Source organism: Mobula hypostoma, chromosome 13 (genome assembly GCF_963921235.1).
Source record: "Mobula hypostoma chromosome 13, sMobHyp1.1, whole genome shotgun sequence".
NCBI classification, from domain to species: domain Eukaryota; kingdom Metazoa; phylum Chordata; class Chondrichthyes; order Myliobatiformes; family Myliobatidae; genus Mobula; species Mobula hypostoma.
The window spans coordinates 59,718,305-59,738,349 of record NC_086109.1 but is presented as its reverse complement, the minus strand read 5'-3'; the positions used below and the strand labels follow the sequence as shown (position 1 = coordinate 59,738,349).

At 45.0% G+C, this 20,045-nt stretch overlaps 1 protein-coding gene across 2 annotated transcripts in view; it reads left to right on the top strand.

The window, feature by feature from the left end:
- fah (fumarylacetoacetate hydrolase (fumarylacetoacetase)) overlaps positions 1 to 12,235 on the top strand; it is a 69,842-nt gene extending 57,607 nt beyond the window's left edge. For both annotated transcript variants that reach the window (XM_063065772.1, XM_063065771.1), the window contains 5 exons: positions 2,835 to 2,910; positions 4,062 to 4,108; positions 6,787 to 6,888; positions 7,853 to 7,970; positions 11,772 to 12,235. In XM_063065772.1, coding sequence (XP_062921842.1) covers positions 2,835 to 2,910; positions 4,062 to 4,108; positions 6,787 to 6,888; positions 7,853 to 7,970; positions 11,772 to 11,851 — 423 coding nt within the window. In that variant the 3' untranslated portion in view covers positions 11,852 to 12,235. The remainder of the gene's footprint in view (positions 1 to 2,834; positions 2,911 to 4,061; positions 4,109 to 6,786; positions 6,889 to 7,852; positions 7,971 to 11,771) is intronic.
- Positions 12,236 to 20,045: the final 7,810 nt, after the last annotated feature.

The window sequence follows — 20,045 nt, the reverse complement described above, 5'->3', positions numbered from 1 at the left end:
GTTCATGCCATCAGGTTGGAGGCTACCCATACGGAATATAAGGTGTTGTTCCTCCAACCTGAGTGTGGCTTCATCTTTACAGTAGAGGAGGCCGTGGATAGACATGTCAGAATGGGAATGGGATGTGGAACCAAAATGTGTGGCCACTGGGAGATCCTGCTTTCTCTGGTGGACAGAGCGTAGGTGTTCAGCAAAGCGGTCTCCCAGTCTGCGTCGGGTCTTGCCAATATATAAAAGGCCACATCGGGAGCACTTTACGCAGTATATCACCCCAGCCGACTCACAGGTGAAGTGTTGCCTCACCTGGAAGAACTGTTTGGGGCCCTGAATGGTGGTAAGGGAGGAAGTGTACGGGCATGTGTAGCACTTGTTCCGCTTACACGGAACTTGTAAGTTCTAGCACTTATCCGTGTAAGCAGAACAAGTCTGGCACTTATCCGTGTAAGCGGAACAAGTGCTACACATGCCCTTACACTTCCTCCCTTACCACCATTCAGGGCCCCAAACAGTCCTTCCAGGTGAGGTAACACTTCACCTGTGAGTCGGCTGGGGTGATATACTGCGTCCAGTGCTCCCGATGTGGCCTTCTATATATTGGCGAGACCCGACGCAGACTGGGAGACCGCTTTGCTGAACACCTACGCTCTGTCCGCTGGAGAGGGCGGGATCTCCCAGTGGCCACACATTTTGGTTCCACGTCCCATTCCCATTCTGACGTGTCTGTCCACAGCCTCCTCTACTGTAAAGATGGGGCCACACTCAGGTTGGAGGAACAACACCTTATATTCCGTCTGGGTAGCCTCCAACCTGATGGCGTGAACATCGACTTCTCTAGCTTCCGCTGGTGCCCCACCTCCCCCTCGTACCCCATCTGTTACTTATTTTTATACACACATTCTTTCTCTCACTCTCCTTTTTCTCTCCCTCTGTCCCTCTGAATATACCCCTTGCCCATCCTCTGGGTCCCCCCCGCCCCCTGTCTTTCTTCCCGGACCTCCTGTCCCATGATCCTCTCATATCCCTTTTGCCTATCACCTGTCCAGCTCTTGGCTCCATCCCTCCCCCTCTTGTCTTCTCCTATCATTTTGGATCTCCCCCTCCCCCTCCAACTTTCAAATCCCTTACTCACTCTTCCTTCAGTTAGTCCTGACGAAGGGTCTCGGCCTGAAACGTCGACTGCACCTCTTCCTAGAGCTGCTGCCTGGCCTGCTGCGTTCACCAGCAACTTTTATGTGTGTTGCTTGAATTTCCAGCATCTGCAGAATTCCTGTTGTTTGAGCTTCCATTGCCCTGCTCTTGCCCTGTAAATCTGTATTGAGTTCCCTGTCAGAACTTCACTGATTCTGCTTCCACACCCATCTGGACACCAGGTTCTAAGCCATCATCACTCTCTGCGTATATTAAACCTTTTGTTCACAACTACCCCTCACCCCGCCTTGTACATTTGCTCAAAATTCTTACAGAGTGGCCCCATTCTTTGAACCACCCATTTATGGGAACTGCTTCTCTCTGTTTACCCTGAATTAAACTGATGACTCTGTCGTCTTCCAGGAGAACGACCCAACTTCCCATGTAACCCTGGAGCTGAGATGCCCCAACCTGCAGCCATCACGTCGGCACTCTCTCACCTTCAAGTCCCCCTATAGCTGGATGATTAGAATTGGAGACAATAGTCTGGTCTAGTGTTGAGCTGGCCAGCATTTTACAACAGCTCAGCTTAACCTGCTTCCGGCTTCTTCCCCCTTTCTTCGCAGTCTGATGAAGGATCTCAGCCCAAAACATTAACTGTTCATTCATCTCCGTAGATGCTGCCTGACCTGCTGAGCTCCTCCAGCATTTGGTGTGCATATCTCAGCTAAACCTTCTACTTGTATACTCTGTGCTTGGGTTGTGAATCCTGGATCACCATGTGTTTTACAAGCCACACACTCAGCATGCCTTGCTACTTTCAAAAATGCAGATGCACCTACACTCTGTACAGACCCACACACCTTTTGGATCTACATCTCGATTCACTAGTGTCCTGACATCTGCAAAAGAGATTCTACCTGCATATCCCGGTCATCGATATGCATCACAGAAAGCAGAGTGTCAGCACTGTGCTCTGGAGAACACCCCTGGCTATCTTTTCAAGGCTGAGAAATATTCCCTTCAACGCCACACACAAAATGCTGGAGGAACTCAGCAGGACAGGCAACATCTATGGAAAAGAGCACCTTCAATGTTTCAGGCTGAGACCCTTCATCAGGACTGGAAAAAAAAGATGAGAATATTCCCTTCAACCTGCTTTGTTACCCAATCAAAAGGCTCATTCAGCCTTACATAAATACACTTTGGAGGACTTTTATCAACTCTGGCTTCTGCAAATGCATATTAGCATTGTCCATCATACTGTTTCTAAATGCTTCCCCACCACTGAAGTTAACTGACCATCTTGTGATTGCCAGACATGACCTTGAACCTTGCTTTGAGCAGGGGTATTGAACCTCTCCTGGCAATCCCCCTGTGTCCAGGGGGAATTGAGAGATTGTGCTGCCTTCACACCTTCCTCAATATTGCCTGTTTTTTTCTGCACCTTCTCCTCATCATTTTTCGCCATAATTATCTCTGCCATCTTCTTTCCACCCAGAATTTGGTGCAATCCTACTTGGCAAAAACAGATATTTATCTGGTATTCCAGCTAAGCCCTCCACCCCTTTGCTAGCCCAGTAGACATCCATTACTGTATTTAAGCACAGAATCAAGACTCTGACGGAGTGGGCGTTGAGTTTTAAGTATCTAATGCAGCTTGGAATGTCAGTTGACTTCATTGTGTTGACGTTTGGATTGTATAGGATCCCACGCCTTTGCCCTACCTACAAAGTGAAGATCCGTACACATTTGACATCAACCTTTTTGTTTCCATTAAAGGTGAGTTACAGAAAACTTCAATGTGTCATGCGTCACTTTTTAAATTTGGGGCAATGATATCAATTGATAATTTTTTAAAAATTCAATATTGTAACCTTATTTATCAACATCAATTTGTAAATACAGGCTGTTCCCAGCTAATGATGGGTTCCATTTTAACAAGCGTCCATTATTCCAAAAGTACTGCAAATCACTCAGTATGGTAACTGTCCCACTACAGTACCTCCAGAGGGTGGGGAGAGGGAGAGAGCTAGTTTTGCCACTCGTAGGAACAGACGTGGGTATGTACATCACACACTTTTGAGCTTAATAACATCATGGGAGCTTGCTCATATATACGGTGTCTATAAGTTGGCTGTTTCTAACCTGGGGACATCCCTTTACCTAGTGAGGGTGTTTCATTTCAGTTACTGATGGAAAGGATTGGTTCCTAATGAAGGATAAGAATGGGAACTTGTACATGAATTCTCAGGTCAGTGTTCAAGTGCTGAGAGAGTACTTTGCAACTGTCATTACCAGGGAGGAGGGTGCTAATAAAGTAACAGTGAACGAGGAGGAAATTGAAACACTGGATGCTTTAAAAATTGATAGCATGAGATGTTAGAAATACTGCCCAAAGGTATTGACTTGGAGATGAAAATTTCATGAAGAGAGGAATTAGAAGCAGATTTGAAAAGGATTAATAATAGGAGGAAGGTTCTTGAAATGGGAATAGGGAAGACATATCCAGATAAGAGTTAGCCAACGTCCGGTCAAATTGGGCTGAATCAGTGCTCTAGCTATGCTTCTTGCAATCACACACCTGGAGCTGACGTTTTACCTCACTGGATTTATTGGAAGTCAGTTGACTGAGAAAAAGGCCTTTGTTTTGTTGGAAGCCCTTGTCTCAGAGGGAAGAAACTACAATTTGTTTTAATGGAACAGTCTGTTTTCTAAATGTACAAAGAATGATGTTTGCTTAGGGGATGTAATCTATCAAATACTTCATAAAGTTTAATGTTCGCCCTTGTGTGCTTGAATCTGTTTAAAAATACAAATACATTTCTATGAAGCATTTTTGCTATTCCATTGACTTTTTAAATCCAGTAATTCAATTAATCAAACTATTGATATCTGATCTGGCTTCAAGAATTTTTTTTGTGTTGGTGCAGGTGAAGAGATGGCAGAAAAGGCAACTATCTGCCGGACCAACTTCAAGGTGAGATTGGTGCCCTGCATCCCATCATTTTCCAGTCACTGAATCCTCCAACCCCACAGCAGGCCAATCAGCCCATCTTGCCCCAGACAACTACCCAACCTGTTTTGCACTTTACCAGCAACAGCGTAGAATTTTCTGATTTAAATGAACTTCCAATTATTCAATTTAATGTCAGAGACCATATACAGTATACAGCCTGAAATTATTGCTCTTCACAGATATTCACAAAACAGAGAGAAAAAACAAACCCCAAAGAATGAAAGACAGAGAACGTGAGAACCCCGAAGCCCCCCCACGCACAAGCAGCCCCAAAGAATCAACCCTCCCCCTCCTCCTCCCTCCACTTGTTCCAGCAAAACGGTTCAGACTCCCTGACTCCGCCCCCACTATGCAAGTAACAGCAAGTCCTTGGAGACCATGATCAAAAATCAATCAGAAACCACTGTCCATCCCAACACTTCGACATCACAACATCCCTCCTGAAAATTACAGATGAATCTGCTTTATCATTCCCTCCAGGAGGGTGTCCCTGACCCTAGAAACACTTCTACTGCTGTCCGTGACTCCTCAGCCCTGAATCCTCTGGTTACTGAGATTTCAGCCTCCAGACATGGGCTGGATTGCACAGAAATTGAATTGCACTAAGGTTGCTATTGATATCAGATCTGTAGCTCCCAAAGTAATCGTGAAATTGCCGGAGGGAAACGTTAGTGTAATTGGCACTTACAGTGGAGGTCGGGCAAGGAGTGTGGAAGTTTCATTGCTGCGTTGCTGAGCAGTGGAGCAGCTGATGATGTGCAGGGGGAGCAGGAACTGCCAACAATCAGGAGAGATCAGAAGCCAGGATTGGTACAAAGGGGCAGAAAGCCACTGCGGAGCAGGGGAGTCACCGGTCCGGAAGTCAGGAGGTGTAATGGTGCAGAGGGGGCTGGTTATCAGTATCGAGCCGTGGGGGCCGGAGCAGAGGAGGCAGGGAATGAGTTGGACTCTCAGAGAAAACCCTACAGTGTGTCATCAACACTCCGATTAAATTAAAGCTCAGCTGAAACTGAGACTACTTCGTGTAAGGAATGCACCAGCGATATCCTTTTAAAACAAACAGGTTTCACTACTCACAGAGTAAAGTACGCCTTTCTGAACTGAGTGTGAATGATTAAGGTCATAAATCAAAACCTGGATTTTCTGGATCTCCCCCTGTCCCTCTGGTAGGTCACATTCACCCCAATCCCTCTGGTAGGTCACCTTCACCCTTGTCCCTCTGGTAGGTCACCTTCATCCCAGTCCCTCTGGTAGGCCACCTTCACCCCAATTCCTCTGGTAGGTCACCTTCACCCTTGTCCCTCTGGTAGGACACCTTCACCCTTGTCCCTCTGGTAGGTCACCTTCATCCCAGTCCCTCTGGTAGGCCACCTTCACCCCAATCCCTCTGGTAGGACACCTTCACCTCTGTCCCTTTGGTAGGTCACCTTCACCCCAGTCCCACTGGGAGGTCACCTTCACCCCAATCCCTCTGGTAGGACACCTTCACTCCAATCCCTCTGGTGTGTCACCTTAACCCCTGTCCCTCTGGTAGGTCACCTTCACCCCAATCCCTCTGGTAGGCCACCTTCACCCCTAGTCCCTCTGGTAGGACACGTTCACCCCATGTCCCTCTGGTAGGACACCTTCACCTCAATCCCTCTGGTAGGCCACCTTCACCCCTGTCCCTCTGGTAGGTCACCTTCACCCCAATCCCTCTGGTAGGCCACCTTCACCCCTAGTCCCTCTGGTAGGACACGTTCACCCCATGTCCCTCTGGTAGGACACCTTCACTCCAATCCCTCTGGTGTGTCACCTTAACCCCTGTCCCTCTGGTAGGTCACCTTCACCCCAATCCCTCTGGTAGGCCACCTTCACCCCTAGTCCCTCTGGTAGGACACGTTCACCCCCTGTCCCTCTGGTAGGACACCTTCACCTCAATCCCTCTGGTGGGTTACCTTCGGAGCTCCAAGCAAACAAAATAGATACAGAATGAACTCATGTGATGGGTGACTGAGTAGTCTCAGTCTCTAAGGATGAAGTACAGGGCGTGAGATTTGAATTAGCACTGCTGGTGCAGAAGTTGCCCATCAGGAACAGTTAGAGAAAAGCTGCTGACATTCCATCAAATACCTGGAGCAAATGTTGTGGGGCTGCAGATTTCACACTGCCATCTACATTGATGGACAATCCTGCCCACCTGTACATGCTCACTATCCTTGCATTCAAACCCCTCCATGCCCTTACTCTGTCTGTGGAGCCTCTTCCTACTCCCGCACTCCCCAGTATCTCTGCCTTCCTGGTGTTCTGGTGTTTTGCTCATTCCTGGTGATGACATTACTCCTTCCTCACTGTTACTCCATACTTGCTTACCATGCTGTCAGCTACCCAGCCAAAACCATGAACTTCCTCCCCAATCCCTTCTCCTTGCTGCATCCTTGCAATTCATTTCCTAAGACCTGCCTTCCAGTTACTCGTGACTTCTCCCTATCTCCTTGTCAGATGTTCTCTGGTGACACTTTTAAGGATGGCCTTCCGACCTTTTGGCATATTAAAAGTGACCAACATATGTAGGGAATTGCTTTTATAGGGTTTGCTGAATACACTTCTTTTAAAACAGAAATTAATGTGTTCTAATTCTGTTCTTCACTTTTCCTCAGAACATGTATTGGACAATGAAACAACAGTTGGCTCACCATACAATTAATGGGTGCAACATAAGGCCTGGAGACTTACTGGCATCTGGAACTATCAGTGGCCATGTGAGTATCAGTCTCTTTCTCCTATCTCACGTTTCTAACAACTAACTGGAGGCCACTTGGTCCATTGAGTCTATTTTGGCTCTCAGATCAATCCCACCCACTTATTCCCCTTTAACCTATGAACTCTTCCCCAATTCTTCTGCCACCCGCCAACGCGAGGGGAAATTTAGAGCAGCCATTTGGCCTACCAGCCAGCACAAATTTGGGATGTGAGAAGAAACCAGAGCACCCCAGGGAGTCTGACATAGTCACTGTGGAAACATGCAAACTCCACACCGAAAGTGTCCAAGGTCAGGATGGAATCCAGGATGCTGGAACTGTGACACAGGTGCAGAGCCACTAGGCTGATCCCTGTCTCACCCAGTGGCAAAAGAATCCATGGATATTCACAGATCCAACAACACTGGAAAATGATGTGGTATTCTTACTGATTACACACTATCTTTGCCGCATTTCTCTGCGCTTAATATGAACCTGCAGCTGCCTTTGCAAGAATAATTGTTACAAAATGGCCACAAGATGCTGGAGGTTATGAGCAGAGCCACATATTCCCCTGTGAGTATCAGGAGGTTTGGGATTCCATGCAACTTTGCTGACATCTCCACCCCGAGACTTTCCCATCTATGCTGGTTGCTACTGCATGGTCAGAAAAGACACGATGGGTTGAAGGGCTGCCTTCTGTGCTGTACGAGTGTTACGCATGGGTGGTTGGCACGGAACTGGCTGGCTGAAGACCTTTTCTGTGCTGTCTAACTCTCTGATACCTGGTGCACAAACTCAGTACAGTTACACTGTGAGAATGACGAGCACTGGTTAACACATTACTTACTTCAGATCAAGCTGTTTTATGGTGTCTAAGATTTTGTATCTTTTGATAATTAATAATTTTTCAGTTTTCTTAATTGATAGCTTTTAAATGTTCTTGAACATTATGTAATGGAATGTATCTGGCCGTGTACTGTAGAGCCCAGAGAACTTCGGCTCAATGCTAGAGCTGTCGTGGAAGGGAACAAAAGCCATTGACCTGGGCAGTGGACACAACCGCAAATTTCTTCAGGATGGTGACGAAGTTATCCTAACTGGTATGGCCACAGAGAAAATGGCATCGCAGGGCTTGCAGGGACTGGAGGGCTGTGAATCCAGACTGGCTTGCATCAGGTGTAAAGAAATCGGTGGGGGGGGAGGTCCATATCCCCTGAAGCTGTTGGTCTGTGTGTGCTCGGCTCTCCAGCCTCTGTCCCTGATCCTTGGGCTATGTACATGCCACGCAAACGTCTGCATAGGAACTCAAGATCATTAATGCTGGCTCTCGTGAATCCAGCCTCACATTATTTGCCACAGCCGAAGATTATACAAGAAACCAACCAGTTGAGTGAGTAGGCAAAGATCTGGCAAATGGAGCATAATGTGAGAGAATGTCAAATTGCCAGGAAAAAAAACCTCAAAAATATAATGTCTAAATATTGAGAAATTGCAGAGCTCTGAGACATGGAGGGATCCGGATATTCTTCAATTTAATATCAGAGAATGTATATAATATACAACCTGAAATTCTTACTCTACGCAGACATCCATGAAACAGGGAAAAAACTCCAAAGAATGATTGATAGAAACATGAGAACCCCAAAGCTCTCCCTCCCCCCCTACACACAGGTGGCAGTAAAAGCTTCAATCCTCCCTCTCCTCCTCCTCCCACTTGCACCAGAGAAAGCATCAGATCACACCCTCCCCCCCCCCCACCACCACCCACTATGTGAGCCATAGCAAAGCTCCCAAAAAGACCATAATCCATCAGAACTACAGTTCATCCTAACACTTCGGTATCTCAGACAGTCTCTCTCTCCATCGAGGGAGGAAGGTGTTGCTCCTGCAACAGTGAGGGCGGGAGACTAGCAGCTTGCTGTCTCGGTGTTACTATCTTCTGCCTTGCTTCTCTGAGACCCTGTAAAGCTGATACCCAGGTATTGCAAGTGTTATCATTTATTATGAGAGAAATTAAATACAAAAAGTAATGCTTCACTTATATATAGTATAGGTGAGACCACATCTGGAGAACAGTGAACAGTGTTAGTCTCCTGTTTAAATACATCATAATTGATTCGGAGAAGGTTTACTAAACTCCAACCTAGAATAAGCAAGTTGTTTAATGATCTAAAGATTGGATAGGCTGGGCTTGTTCCCGCTGGAATTTAGAAAAGGTGAGAAAAAGTTTGATTGAAACTTATAGGGTCCTCAGAGATATTTCCTCTTGTGAGAGAGTCTAGAAATGGGTGTCAATATTTAAAGATCAATGGTCATCCAATTAAGAAAGAGATGTGCAATTTTTCCTCTCAGATGGCTGTGAAACTTTGAAATTCTCTTCTTCAAAGTGTGCAGAGAGATATTCTCGATACAAAATGGTATCTAGGTGAGGTAGATCACTGATAAACAGGAATGCGGAGTTGGGGTTACAATCAGGCATGATCATATTGAAGAGTGGAGCAGGGTTGGGGGGGCTAAGTGGCCTTTTCCTGCTCCTGATCCCAATGTTTGTCACTCCTATCTGGTTTTGACTTCTTCACTGACAAATGCTGGCCTTCAAGCTTGAAGTGAAAAGGAAACTTTGATGCTGGCCTGAGTTTTCCTTATAATGGAAAAAAGTCAAGTCATCTCTGGAACTTGTAACTTAAGGGTGATCCATTTATCTTCTGGATAAATTACAGGCAGATAGATCTTACAAAGGCACATGGCACAAGGAAGGGTAGGGAGAGAAATAAATAACACCCCATATGCAGGAAGGAATGTAGAAAGGTAGGTGTTTACCCGAGGTTCTCATAAGGAGGGTGGTCACCTACCTTACCCTCGTTCTTCACAAAGTGGGTGGTATGTACTGTTTATGGAAGAAGTTGCCAGAGGAAGTGATTGAAGCATTTACAAGAACAACATTTAAAAGACATTTTGACAAATACATGAATAGGAAAGATTTTGAGGGAAATGGGCTAAATTTGGGCAAATGGTTAGATTGGGCTGAAGGGCCTGTTTACATGCTGTATTAGTCTAGGTCTCTATTTCAGCATCTGCAGTGCCTTGTCTTTCCAAAAAAATATCATGGCTAGGTATCCTGCACTGAGTGACTCACCTTCTACCACCCTAAAGCCTTTCCACGATCCACAGGGCACAAGTCAGGACAGTTTTGGAACACTCTCACCTTGCCTGGATAGTCTAAGAAGTACCACATCATCCTGGACAAAGCAGGCCACTTGATTGTGATGGGAATAAGGATAGAGTAAAATGAGATGAGTGCAAATGAGTGTTGTATGTCCCTATACAAAGGATGCTCAGCATGGGATGAAGGGCCTACTTCTGTGCTGTATGACCCTGTGCAGACGATAGTCAGCATGGACTTGGCTGTCAACCCTCATTCCCTCAACCAGTGTTCCACAGCAGCGGCAAAGCACACAGAAAGAACTTGCTGAGGTCTCTTCCGAGCCTTTCCTCACCTAGTGTGTCAGGACAAGGGCAGCTACTGAGCAGGTACAAGGGAACATTACCTCCTGCTGTTCCTCTCCAAGCTGCACACCACCGATCAGATCTGGGAATGCAATCTTCGTCACAGGTCTATGTCCTGCAATCCTCACCCCAACATCACATTCACAGAGAGAATGCACGGGTTCCAAAAGTTGCCTCACCGCCCCCTTCTCCTGGTCAGTAAGTGCCGGCTTTGTCAGTGACACCCTCCTTCCATAAGTAACAGAGAAAATCCCGGCAGTACCGGGGAAATAACCATATAACAATTACAGCATGGAAACAGGCCATCTCGGCCCTTCTAGTCCGTGCCGAACTCTTACTCTCACCTAGTCTCACCGACCTGCACCCAGCCCATAACCCTCCATTCCTTTCCTGTCCATATAGCTATCCAATTTAACTTTAAATGGTGGAAATACTTTATACTCAGCCTCTAATTCTTTACCTTGAGCTGTGAGTTCAGTGGTTCTCTCTGTTCTCTGGTACAGAAAGAAGGAACCTTCCCTTAAAAAATGGAAAATAGTTTTTGATCTTCTGAAAGCCAAATGACAGATAATTACATAATAATCACTACGGCATATAAAGAAAACAAAAGGCTTGCACCTGCCTGGGGTCATACAACACACAAACAGGCTCTTCATTCCACCAAATCCATGCTGACTCCCCACCCCCATTCACCTACACAACAGGGGCAATTTACAGGGGCTGATTAACCCCCATATCTTTGGGGTGTGGGAGCAGGCAGCACATGTAAATCCCACATAGGCAGTACTGGAGGCCGGCAGGGGTGGGGAGGGAACCAGTCATTGGAGATGGAGGCAGAAGCTCCTCTCCCTGTGACACTGAGGCTGCTCCTGGTAATCGGATAAGCAGGGTGAAGCAGAGGGGGGCTAGCAGTGAGCGGGCATCCAGCAACAGCCCCGGTAAAGTCACGCCGTTTTCAGGCGCGCCAGGCGCTTTGTGTATTGAGCTGACAGCTGAGTTTGCTCTGCCTCTCCTCAGTGCGGGGGGGGGGGAATGTCAAAGGTATCACCTGGCATCAGTGCTACCTGAGGGAGAAAAGCTGGGTGGCGAGGCAGGGAGAACAAGGGGCACACCACCCCTCAACAAAGTACCTTCACTGTGGAAATGGGCTTGGCCGCAATCTATAATCTGACAGTAGTTCCACCTTGTTTTAAATACACTTGACGCAGTTAAAAGCAACTCAATGTAAAATAGAAACCAGACTGTTGGAGGAGCTTAGCAGGCCAGGGAGCATTAGTGGAGGCAGAGGGATGGGCCTGATCTACTGAGATCTTCCAGCACTTTTTTGCTCCAGATTACAGCATCTGTCATCTTCTGCGTCTCCAGTGTTAATATGATTTTCCTTTTGCTTTTAGGATTTTGCCAGGGCAATGGTTATCGAGTCGGCTTCGGGGAATGTGCTGGGAAAGTGCTTCCTGCAGTTCAGACGTACTGAGCATGCCGTGACTGAAGACCGAGGGATGCAGCCCAGTTTCCCCCGCGACCATTACTTGGTGGAATTGCTCTTGACTGACTGCTCCCTCGGTCCACATTTACAATTTATGGGGTTGCTCATCTCGTGATTGAATGCTGTGATTTGTAATACTTTTTTTAATCCAACCTGGGATCCACCGACCTCTTGTTTAGTGGTATTGATCCAAAGCACAAAGCAGGTTGGGGACCCCTGAAAACACTATGCTCTTAAAGAAAATCCTAATGATGTCTTATTGTGAGGAAGGGATACATTTATTCTCTGCTGAATTTTAAGCCAAACATTTCAGAGTGTATTTCAGAATTAACTGTTGTGAAGTGATGATATTATAATAAAAGTTGTCATTGAAAGGATGCTTGTGTCTGGAGCTTGTACTAGATGTATATAAGAAATCCTTACATTTATATATCACCTTTAATGACCCTTCAGATGCTCCAGGGTGCTTCACAAGATCTGACGTACTTTTGTAAGAGTTGTAATTTAGGGTTGTCCAATCTGGCCAGGATACCCTGCAAACACCAATGGCAGATAATCTGTTTCAGTGATGTAGGCTGAGGATACGCAATAGAGCTCCAATGCCCTTACTCTCGGAGAGCACAGAAATCAAACAGATTGAACATGAATTTCACACCTAGAACCACTCCGTATAATCAGCCACTGAGTAATGGGAATGCTTTAGGTGCTTTAGTTACTAAGGTTATCAGAGTTGATTGTCACTTAATTATTGAATGCTTTTTGAAGGATATTTGGTGGACACACCTCAGGATGGGATGGAAGAGCATCATAAGAAATATTTAGCAGGAAAGCTGTGGATACTGGAACTTCTACCTATGTTTAAGAAAGGTGATGGAACATGTTATAGACCGTCTCTGGGTTATGAACACCCAATGTTTGGAGATCCCATCCCCATGAAGGAGTTCTTATGAATATTATTCCATCTGAAGGAAGACCGGTTTTGTAAAAGAAAATCTGTTTACATGTAACCTCCCCACAGCAATTAGTCACCATTGCCTCTTAAGAGCACAGGCTGCCAGTTTCACTGCGGGAGGCACTTATGAGATTTGCTTTGGACGTTGACAAACAATCACTTGTATTGTTACCTGTGCAACCCTACTCTGTCCAACAGTGTAACATCGACTGATACCTCAGGTCCATCAAAACCGACCACTGAGTGTGGGGCATCCTGATTCTGTGCCACTGAAACTAGACAAGGGGAAGACAAATAAAGGTCATGCTAATTGACTCCCTTTGACACCATTCTTTACAATGCTGTGGGTGTGTGTGTACTCTATCAAGTGACTTTATTGTATTTTACAATTTATCGTCAAAATTGACTCATAAAATGGCGTCTCCTTTGCTTGCATCTTTGGAAATGGCTCTATTTCCATCTTTAATATCTCTATTTTTCCCTCTCAGGGTTCTTTTAAAGACCCTGACCTGGAGTTACGCACTGACTATGGTTCTTTGCAGGAATGGGACCCACTTTCGGGGTTTCAGGAATGGCCGTTATTCGGCGTGCCAAGGGCTTGGCCTAAGAGCTTCACTCATCTTTGGAGGACCGAGATTTCGTGGCTCTGGAGATGGGGGGATCAGAGGTCAGTGTCCAGGCAGAAGACTGGTGTGTCATGAGAGATGACACGATGCTGGGGGAGTCCAGAACCAGAGGCCACAGTTTAAGGATAAGGGGTAGGCCATTTAGAATGGAGTTGAGGAAAAACTTTTTCACCCAGAGAGTTGTGGATCTGTGGAATGCTGTGCCTCAGAAGGCAGTGGAGGCCAATTCTTTGGATGCTTTCAAAAAAGAGTTAGATGAAGCTCTTGAAGATAGTGGAATCAAGGGATATAGGGAGAAGGCAGGAACAGGATACTGATTGTGGATGATCAGCCATGATCACAGTGAATGGCGGTGCTGGCTCGAAGGGCCGAATGGCCTACTCCTGCACCTATTGTCTATTGAGATGGAAGATCTAAGTCTGTGTGCCCAGAGACCTGAGATCTTTGGGCACAGAGCTCGGAGAAAGTGAGGCAACGGACTTTCAACATCGTAAACCAGCGAGTTGTTTGTTATGTCTCCCCTTTTGCTGTGAAACAGAGACACCTCTCTCTCCCTTATTAGGGGGAGAGAGAGAGCCTATGTTATGCTGAATGCCAGGTGAACAATGTAGTCATTGGAATACTGCAAGTCTGTGTCTTTGCTGTTGCTTTGCTCATGCTTGAGTGCTTGGTGGCGGGTGCCGATGCTTTTATTTTGCCGGTGGGGGGAAGGAGGATTATTGCTTGCTGCCACTTAACCGTGGGAAGGAGGGGAGCTGGGGTGAACTTTGGGGTTCTAACATTTAACTGTCATTCATTCTTTGGGGGCACTTCTCTGTTTTCATGGATGGTTGTGAAGGAAAAGCATTTCAGGATGTATATTGTATACATTTCTCTGACATTAAATGTACCTTTGAAACCTTTGATAAAAAACAAAACCTGTTGGAAAGCCAGGGACTGCCTGTATAGAGTCATACAGTAACTCCTGTTACGTACCCTGTAACTGGGTTGCCAAACCAGCAGAAATGGATCACTCAGTTGGAGTCTGGATTACTGGAACTAAGAAAGTTTTATTAAAGAAACAAGCAACACAGTACTCTAATCAAAAGGATAATAAATGCAACAGTTCAGCATTGATAACCACACATGTACACAGAATTAGGATAACAGGATCAATCAAGCTCTATCGTCGTCTAGGGGTAAATAACCAGTTTCAAAGTGACGCAAAGTTCAGTTCAATTGAGTTCAGTTCAGTTCACAGTAATCACTGCCGTGGCGATGGACGGGGGTGGGGGGGGGGAGGCGAGAGAAAGCACAAGCGAATGAATATTCAAACGGCTTCCACACAGACCTTCGATATTCTTCGCAGTCAGCTTTCGGGCGAGCCCTTTGTAATGTCTTCTGAGGTCACCAACTGTGACCCCTCCGTTTCCAGATACGATCGTTTCTCTGCGGTGAACCTGGCACCCAAGCAAGGGTGGACACACACCAGGTTCCCGCCGATCATACCTTTCCACCCTGTGCGTCTATGGCTTGGTCCCGTGAGCAGCCCTCCAAAACTCCCACCGACTTGTGGGAGGCGCACCGCTTCCAGGGTCTCGTTACCTCGTGGTGTCGTGTGTGTCTTGCCTTAGTGAACCTGTCCCTTTTTATCCCTCTGCTGGGGTATCGCCTGTCCATTGCTTCAAACAGTTCAGGGTTCAAAGAGGAGCCGGTCTTGACAGCTCTCCCGTCTCTTCATTAACATCTCCGAATGCTGCTCCATTGTTTCCCTTATCTCTCTTTCTCCTGAAGACAGGTGGCAGACCAACTGCTGATCCCACTGGTGCCAGCACAGGACAGTTAACATCTTAGTCTATGTGTACTTTCGTCACACTCCATAAAAATTGGTAGGCCACATCTGGAGTATGGTGTGCAGCTCTTGAAACTGCACCGTAAGGCGGACGTGATTACATTGGAGAGAGTGCAGAGGAGATTTATAAGGACATTGGCCTGCTTGGAGAGTCTGAGTTATGAGGGGAGACTGGGTAAGTTGGAGTGAAGAAGGCTGATAGGGAACTTGACAGAGATATACAGAATTATAAATGCATAGATATATATAGAAGAGAGAAAAATTCCCCCTCCCCTAAACAGAGATACCTGGAACCAGGAGGCACAGGTTTACAGTATGGAGTTGGAGACTTTGAGGAAATGAAGATTTTTTTTCATCCTGGGGTTGTTAGAGAATATTGTACCACTGCGGAACGGGTGTTGAAGAAGCATTTAGATCAGCACTTGAAATGTATGAAGTAGAAGGCTACAGGCTGAGTACTGGAATTGAGATTAACTTAGTTAGGCACCTGATGTCTGACACAGACATGATGGACCAAAGGCCCATTTCTATGCTGTGTGACTTTGACTTCCTATTAATAAACTTTAAGAATATGAAAATGGTTTTTAGCACAGTTGACTGTGTGGTGTAGCATCTTGGTTAGACAACCACCATAAACCTACACTGTCTCTGCTCTATTCTATTATATATTTCATGGCATTCTGCTATTACATGCTCTATTCTAAATTCCAGCTATTTCCCTGCTATTGATGTTCGCCTAATAGGCTGGTAGTTCCCTGCTTTCTCTCTCCCTCCCTTGCATCACCTTTCAAATCATCTGATCAGTTCCAGAAAATATGGATTTTCAGAAGATGATAACTAATGCATTAATTTTCCAAATAGTTACTTCTTTCACAGCTCTGTGATATGATCATTGGACCCTTGGGATTTATTGGCTATTGGTCTCACCAATTTCTCCTTGACTAATACTTTTGTTCCTCACTTTTACTAGATCCTTCATAAAGGACCTTTCAGTCCTTTTATCATGTTTCTTGCTACTTACTTGCAAATTCCATTTCTTTCCTTATCCATTTCTTGGTCCCCCTTTGTTGGATTCTAAAATTCTCATAATCCTCAATCCTATGGCTACCTTTGGCAACTTTATAAGACTCTTCCTTCAATTTAGTACTAACTTTAATTTTTCTTGTCAGTCACTTGTGGACCACTTTTCCTGCGGGGTTTAGGTGTCTGAATGGAATATATATATTTTGTGTGAGTCAGACATTTTATTTGTTTAATTGTTAACCATTGCCTGTCCACCTTACACCTTGTGTCCTCTTAATAACATTCATACCAGGTTTAGGTTTAATTTCCCAATTTTCCATTGAATTACATTACTTTCAAACTTACTTTCCACAATGGGATTTGTATGTAGGACTTGTGAGTGCTCCCAATGCATTGACTCAGCTCAAATGCTCCTTCTTCACTTTGAGCACTCATGAGCCAGAGGGTCCCAGGAGTCAGTGAGACTGTTGTATTTCTTAAAGAAAGTTTTGAGTACATCCTAGAGTTTTGTTCTCTGTTCACCTGGTAATCTCCTCCCTTGGCAGTTTGGAACACAATGACAACTTCATCAGTATGGTGTCAGAACAATAACGACAAGCAGACTAACCTCTCTGACAGAGTGAAAATAAGCTCTAATATTGCAGGTGTCCGGTATAGGACACTAACACTGGTTCACTTATCCTTCTGCGAATGTGCAGAAGTTTAAAGTGAAACAGTGAGAAAACTGGGCCAAATTTACTGAAAGATTGAAAGGATATTAAGGAATATTGAAAGTTGGATATTAACATGTATTAGGGAAATAACATGTTTAGGGAACTGAAAATGGGGGAGGCTCATTAGGAGTATGGAAGGCCTGTTGTTATTCAGTCATTAAGTTGAGTCCGACTCTTCGTGACCTCATGAACCATAGGGTAGAGTTTTCATGCAAGATACAGAAGTAGATTGCCAAGGCCTTCCTTCCACTCAGATACTGCTGTTGCCCAGCTTGGGACCCAGCTGGGTTTGAACTCAGGACCATCTGCTTTGAAGTCCAGTGCTGATCCCACTACATCACCAGCCGAAGGCCTAGGGTACTTAAGGGAATAGGAGGGCAAAGTAGTTCATATGGTCACATGAAGAGTTGGACTGAAGATCCTGTTTCTGTACTGTATGACACAATGTCTCCAAAGAGGGGGCATGAAATATCACTAGCAGAAAATATAAGTCAATCTTTAAGCATATTGTAAATATATTAAGGAAAAAAAGAGTGACCGGGGAAGAGTAAGGCCTATAGGGGCTAAAGGGGTATCAGTAACTGACGATGTGGGTGAGATCTTATAGTAATACCACCCATCTGTTTTCATCTCTGAGATGGAGGAAGGAAATTCAGGAAGGAGAACGATAAAATTCTGGTGCAAGTTACTCTTAGAAAGAAGAAGTTGTTGTGTTTCTAAGAAGACTTGGATATGTATATATCACCAGTACCTGAACAGCTGTACCTGAGGTTGCTATTGCTGGTCTCTTGAGGGAAAATACTAAAGAACACCGGGGGCAATAAAGTAGGGGTGTTCTGTGCATGGAGTCAAACAACAAGAATGCACTGCCGAAGATTCAGTGTAGACTCACAAGTTGTCTGGAATGGAACATTTCAGGAGCAATATGTTTGGCTGAATTTGTTCTCTTTGGTTAGAAGAGGTAGATAGACTAGGGTGATGGTTGTCTTTGTGATCCGAAGCCTGGTGACTAGTGCTTTACTGCAATAATTCCTGATGGGATCCTTACTGTCTGTTATACACATCAACGATTTGAAACGAATGTGGGAGTATAATTAGTCAGTTCAGAGAAGACACAATTTTGGTGGTGTTTTCTGTAGTGATATAGATGTCTTGGACTACCAGATAATATTGAATCAGAATCAGATTGATTATCATTGATACATGACATGATTATGTGTTGTTTTGTGGCTGTAGTACAGTGCAAAGATATGAAAATCTATAAATCACAAAAATAAGTTGGTAGTGCAAAAGAAAGGAATAATGAGGTTGTGTTTATGGGTTCATGGACGGGTCAGAAATCTGATGGCAAAGAGGAAGAAGCTGTTTCTGAATCATTGAGTGTCGGCTGTCATGCTCCTACACATACTCCCTGATGGTAGTAATGAGAAGAGAACATATCCTGGATGGTGGGGACCTTAATAAGTCGGTGCAACGAACAGAAAATAGAATTTAATCCAAGGATAGTATGTGAGGCAATGTTCTTATGGAGGATCCGCGATCTCCCTCAGCACAGGAGCATCACAGGGCTGTGTGCTTAGCCCCCCCGCTCTACTCACTTTACACCTGTGACTGTGTGGCCAAGCACAGCTCCAATGCCATATTCAAGTTTGCTGCTAACACCACTGTTGTGGGCTGCATCAAAGGTGGTGCTGAATCAGAAACCTAGCTGAGTGGTGCCATAACGGGGACCTTCTACTCAATATCTGAAAGGCCAAGGTGCTGATTATTGACCTCAGGAGGAGGAAACCAGAGGTCCATGAGCCAGTCCTCATCAGAGGATTAGAGGTGGAGAGAGTCAGCAATTTTAAATTCCTCCATGTTAGTATTTCAGAGATCTGTCCTGGACCCAGCTTATAAATGCAATTAATAAGAAAGCATGGCAGCACCTCTACTTCTCACTCCTTTCTCGCTGCTGCCATCAAGAAAAGGGTACAGGAGCTTCAGGACTCACATCATCAGATTCAGAAACAGTTATTATCCCTCAATCATCAGGCTCTTGAACCAAAGAGGATAACTTCATTCAAGGACTCTTCATCTCATGTTTTTGATATTTATTGTTTATTTATTTATCATTATTACTATTTCTTTCTTTTTGTATTTGCACAGTTTATTGTCTTTTGCACACTGGTAGAATGCTCAAACTGGTTTTATTATGGTTATTATCCTATGGATTTATTGAGTATGCCTGCATGAAAAAGAATCATGAGGTTGTATATGGTGACGTATATATGTACTTTGGTAATAAATTTACTTTGAACTTTTGAACTTTGAACTTTGAACTAGTGTCAGGACATACAGAGAGAGTATTGAGGATCAGGGAAATCTTGGTGTATCAATCCAAGAATCCTAGCAGGTGGCTGCACAGGTTGATAAGTGGCAAGGAAGATATAAGGCACTTTCATTAAATAGGACATAGAAAATAAAAGTAGCGAGAATGTGGTGCAACTTCACAAAGTGTTTGTTAGGTCACATCTGGAACGTGCAGTTCTGCTTGCGTAAAAGGTACGATGGTACTGGAGAGTATGCAGAGGAGATGTCCCAGAATTTTATGACAAGAGACTGGATACTCTGAGTTTATTGCCCTTACGAGGAGGAGGCTGAGGGAGAATATGATTGAGATTACAATGTCAACGGGCATAGATAGGGTCGATAGTAAGGTAGTCCTTCCCACAGCAAGCAGAGAGCCAAGGTTTAGAGTAAGGTTAAGACGGTATTTGAAAAAGACATTTGAAATCTGGGATGCACTATGCTAAGGGAGGATGTATTCTCACAATGTTTAAGTAGTAATTAGATGGGCACTTGAAATGTCAAGGTAATGAGCCAAATCCTGGAAAATGAAATGAGCAGAATGGATGGTCTGAAAAGCCAATTTCTGGGTGTACGACCCTATGCTTTTGTAGTGCTATCATTCCAGTGCTTTGAGTTGGCTGTTGTAGTTAGTCCCAACCTCAGAAGCATATAGATCACTGCTAGCCTGTAGACCATGTATTTGTGC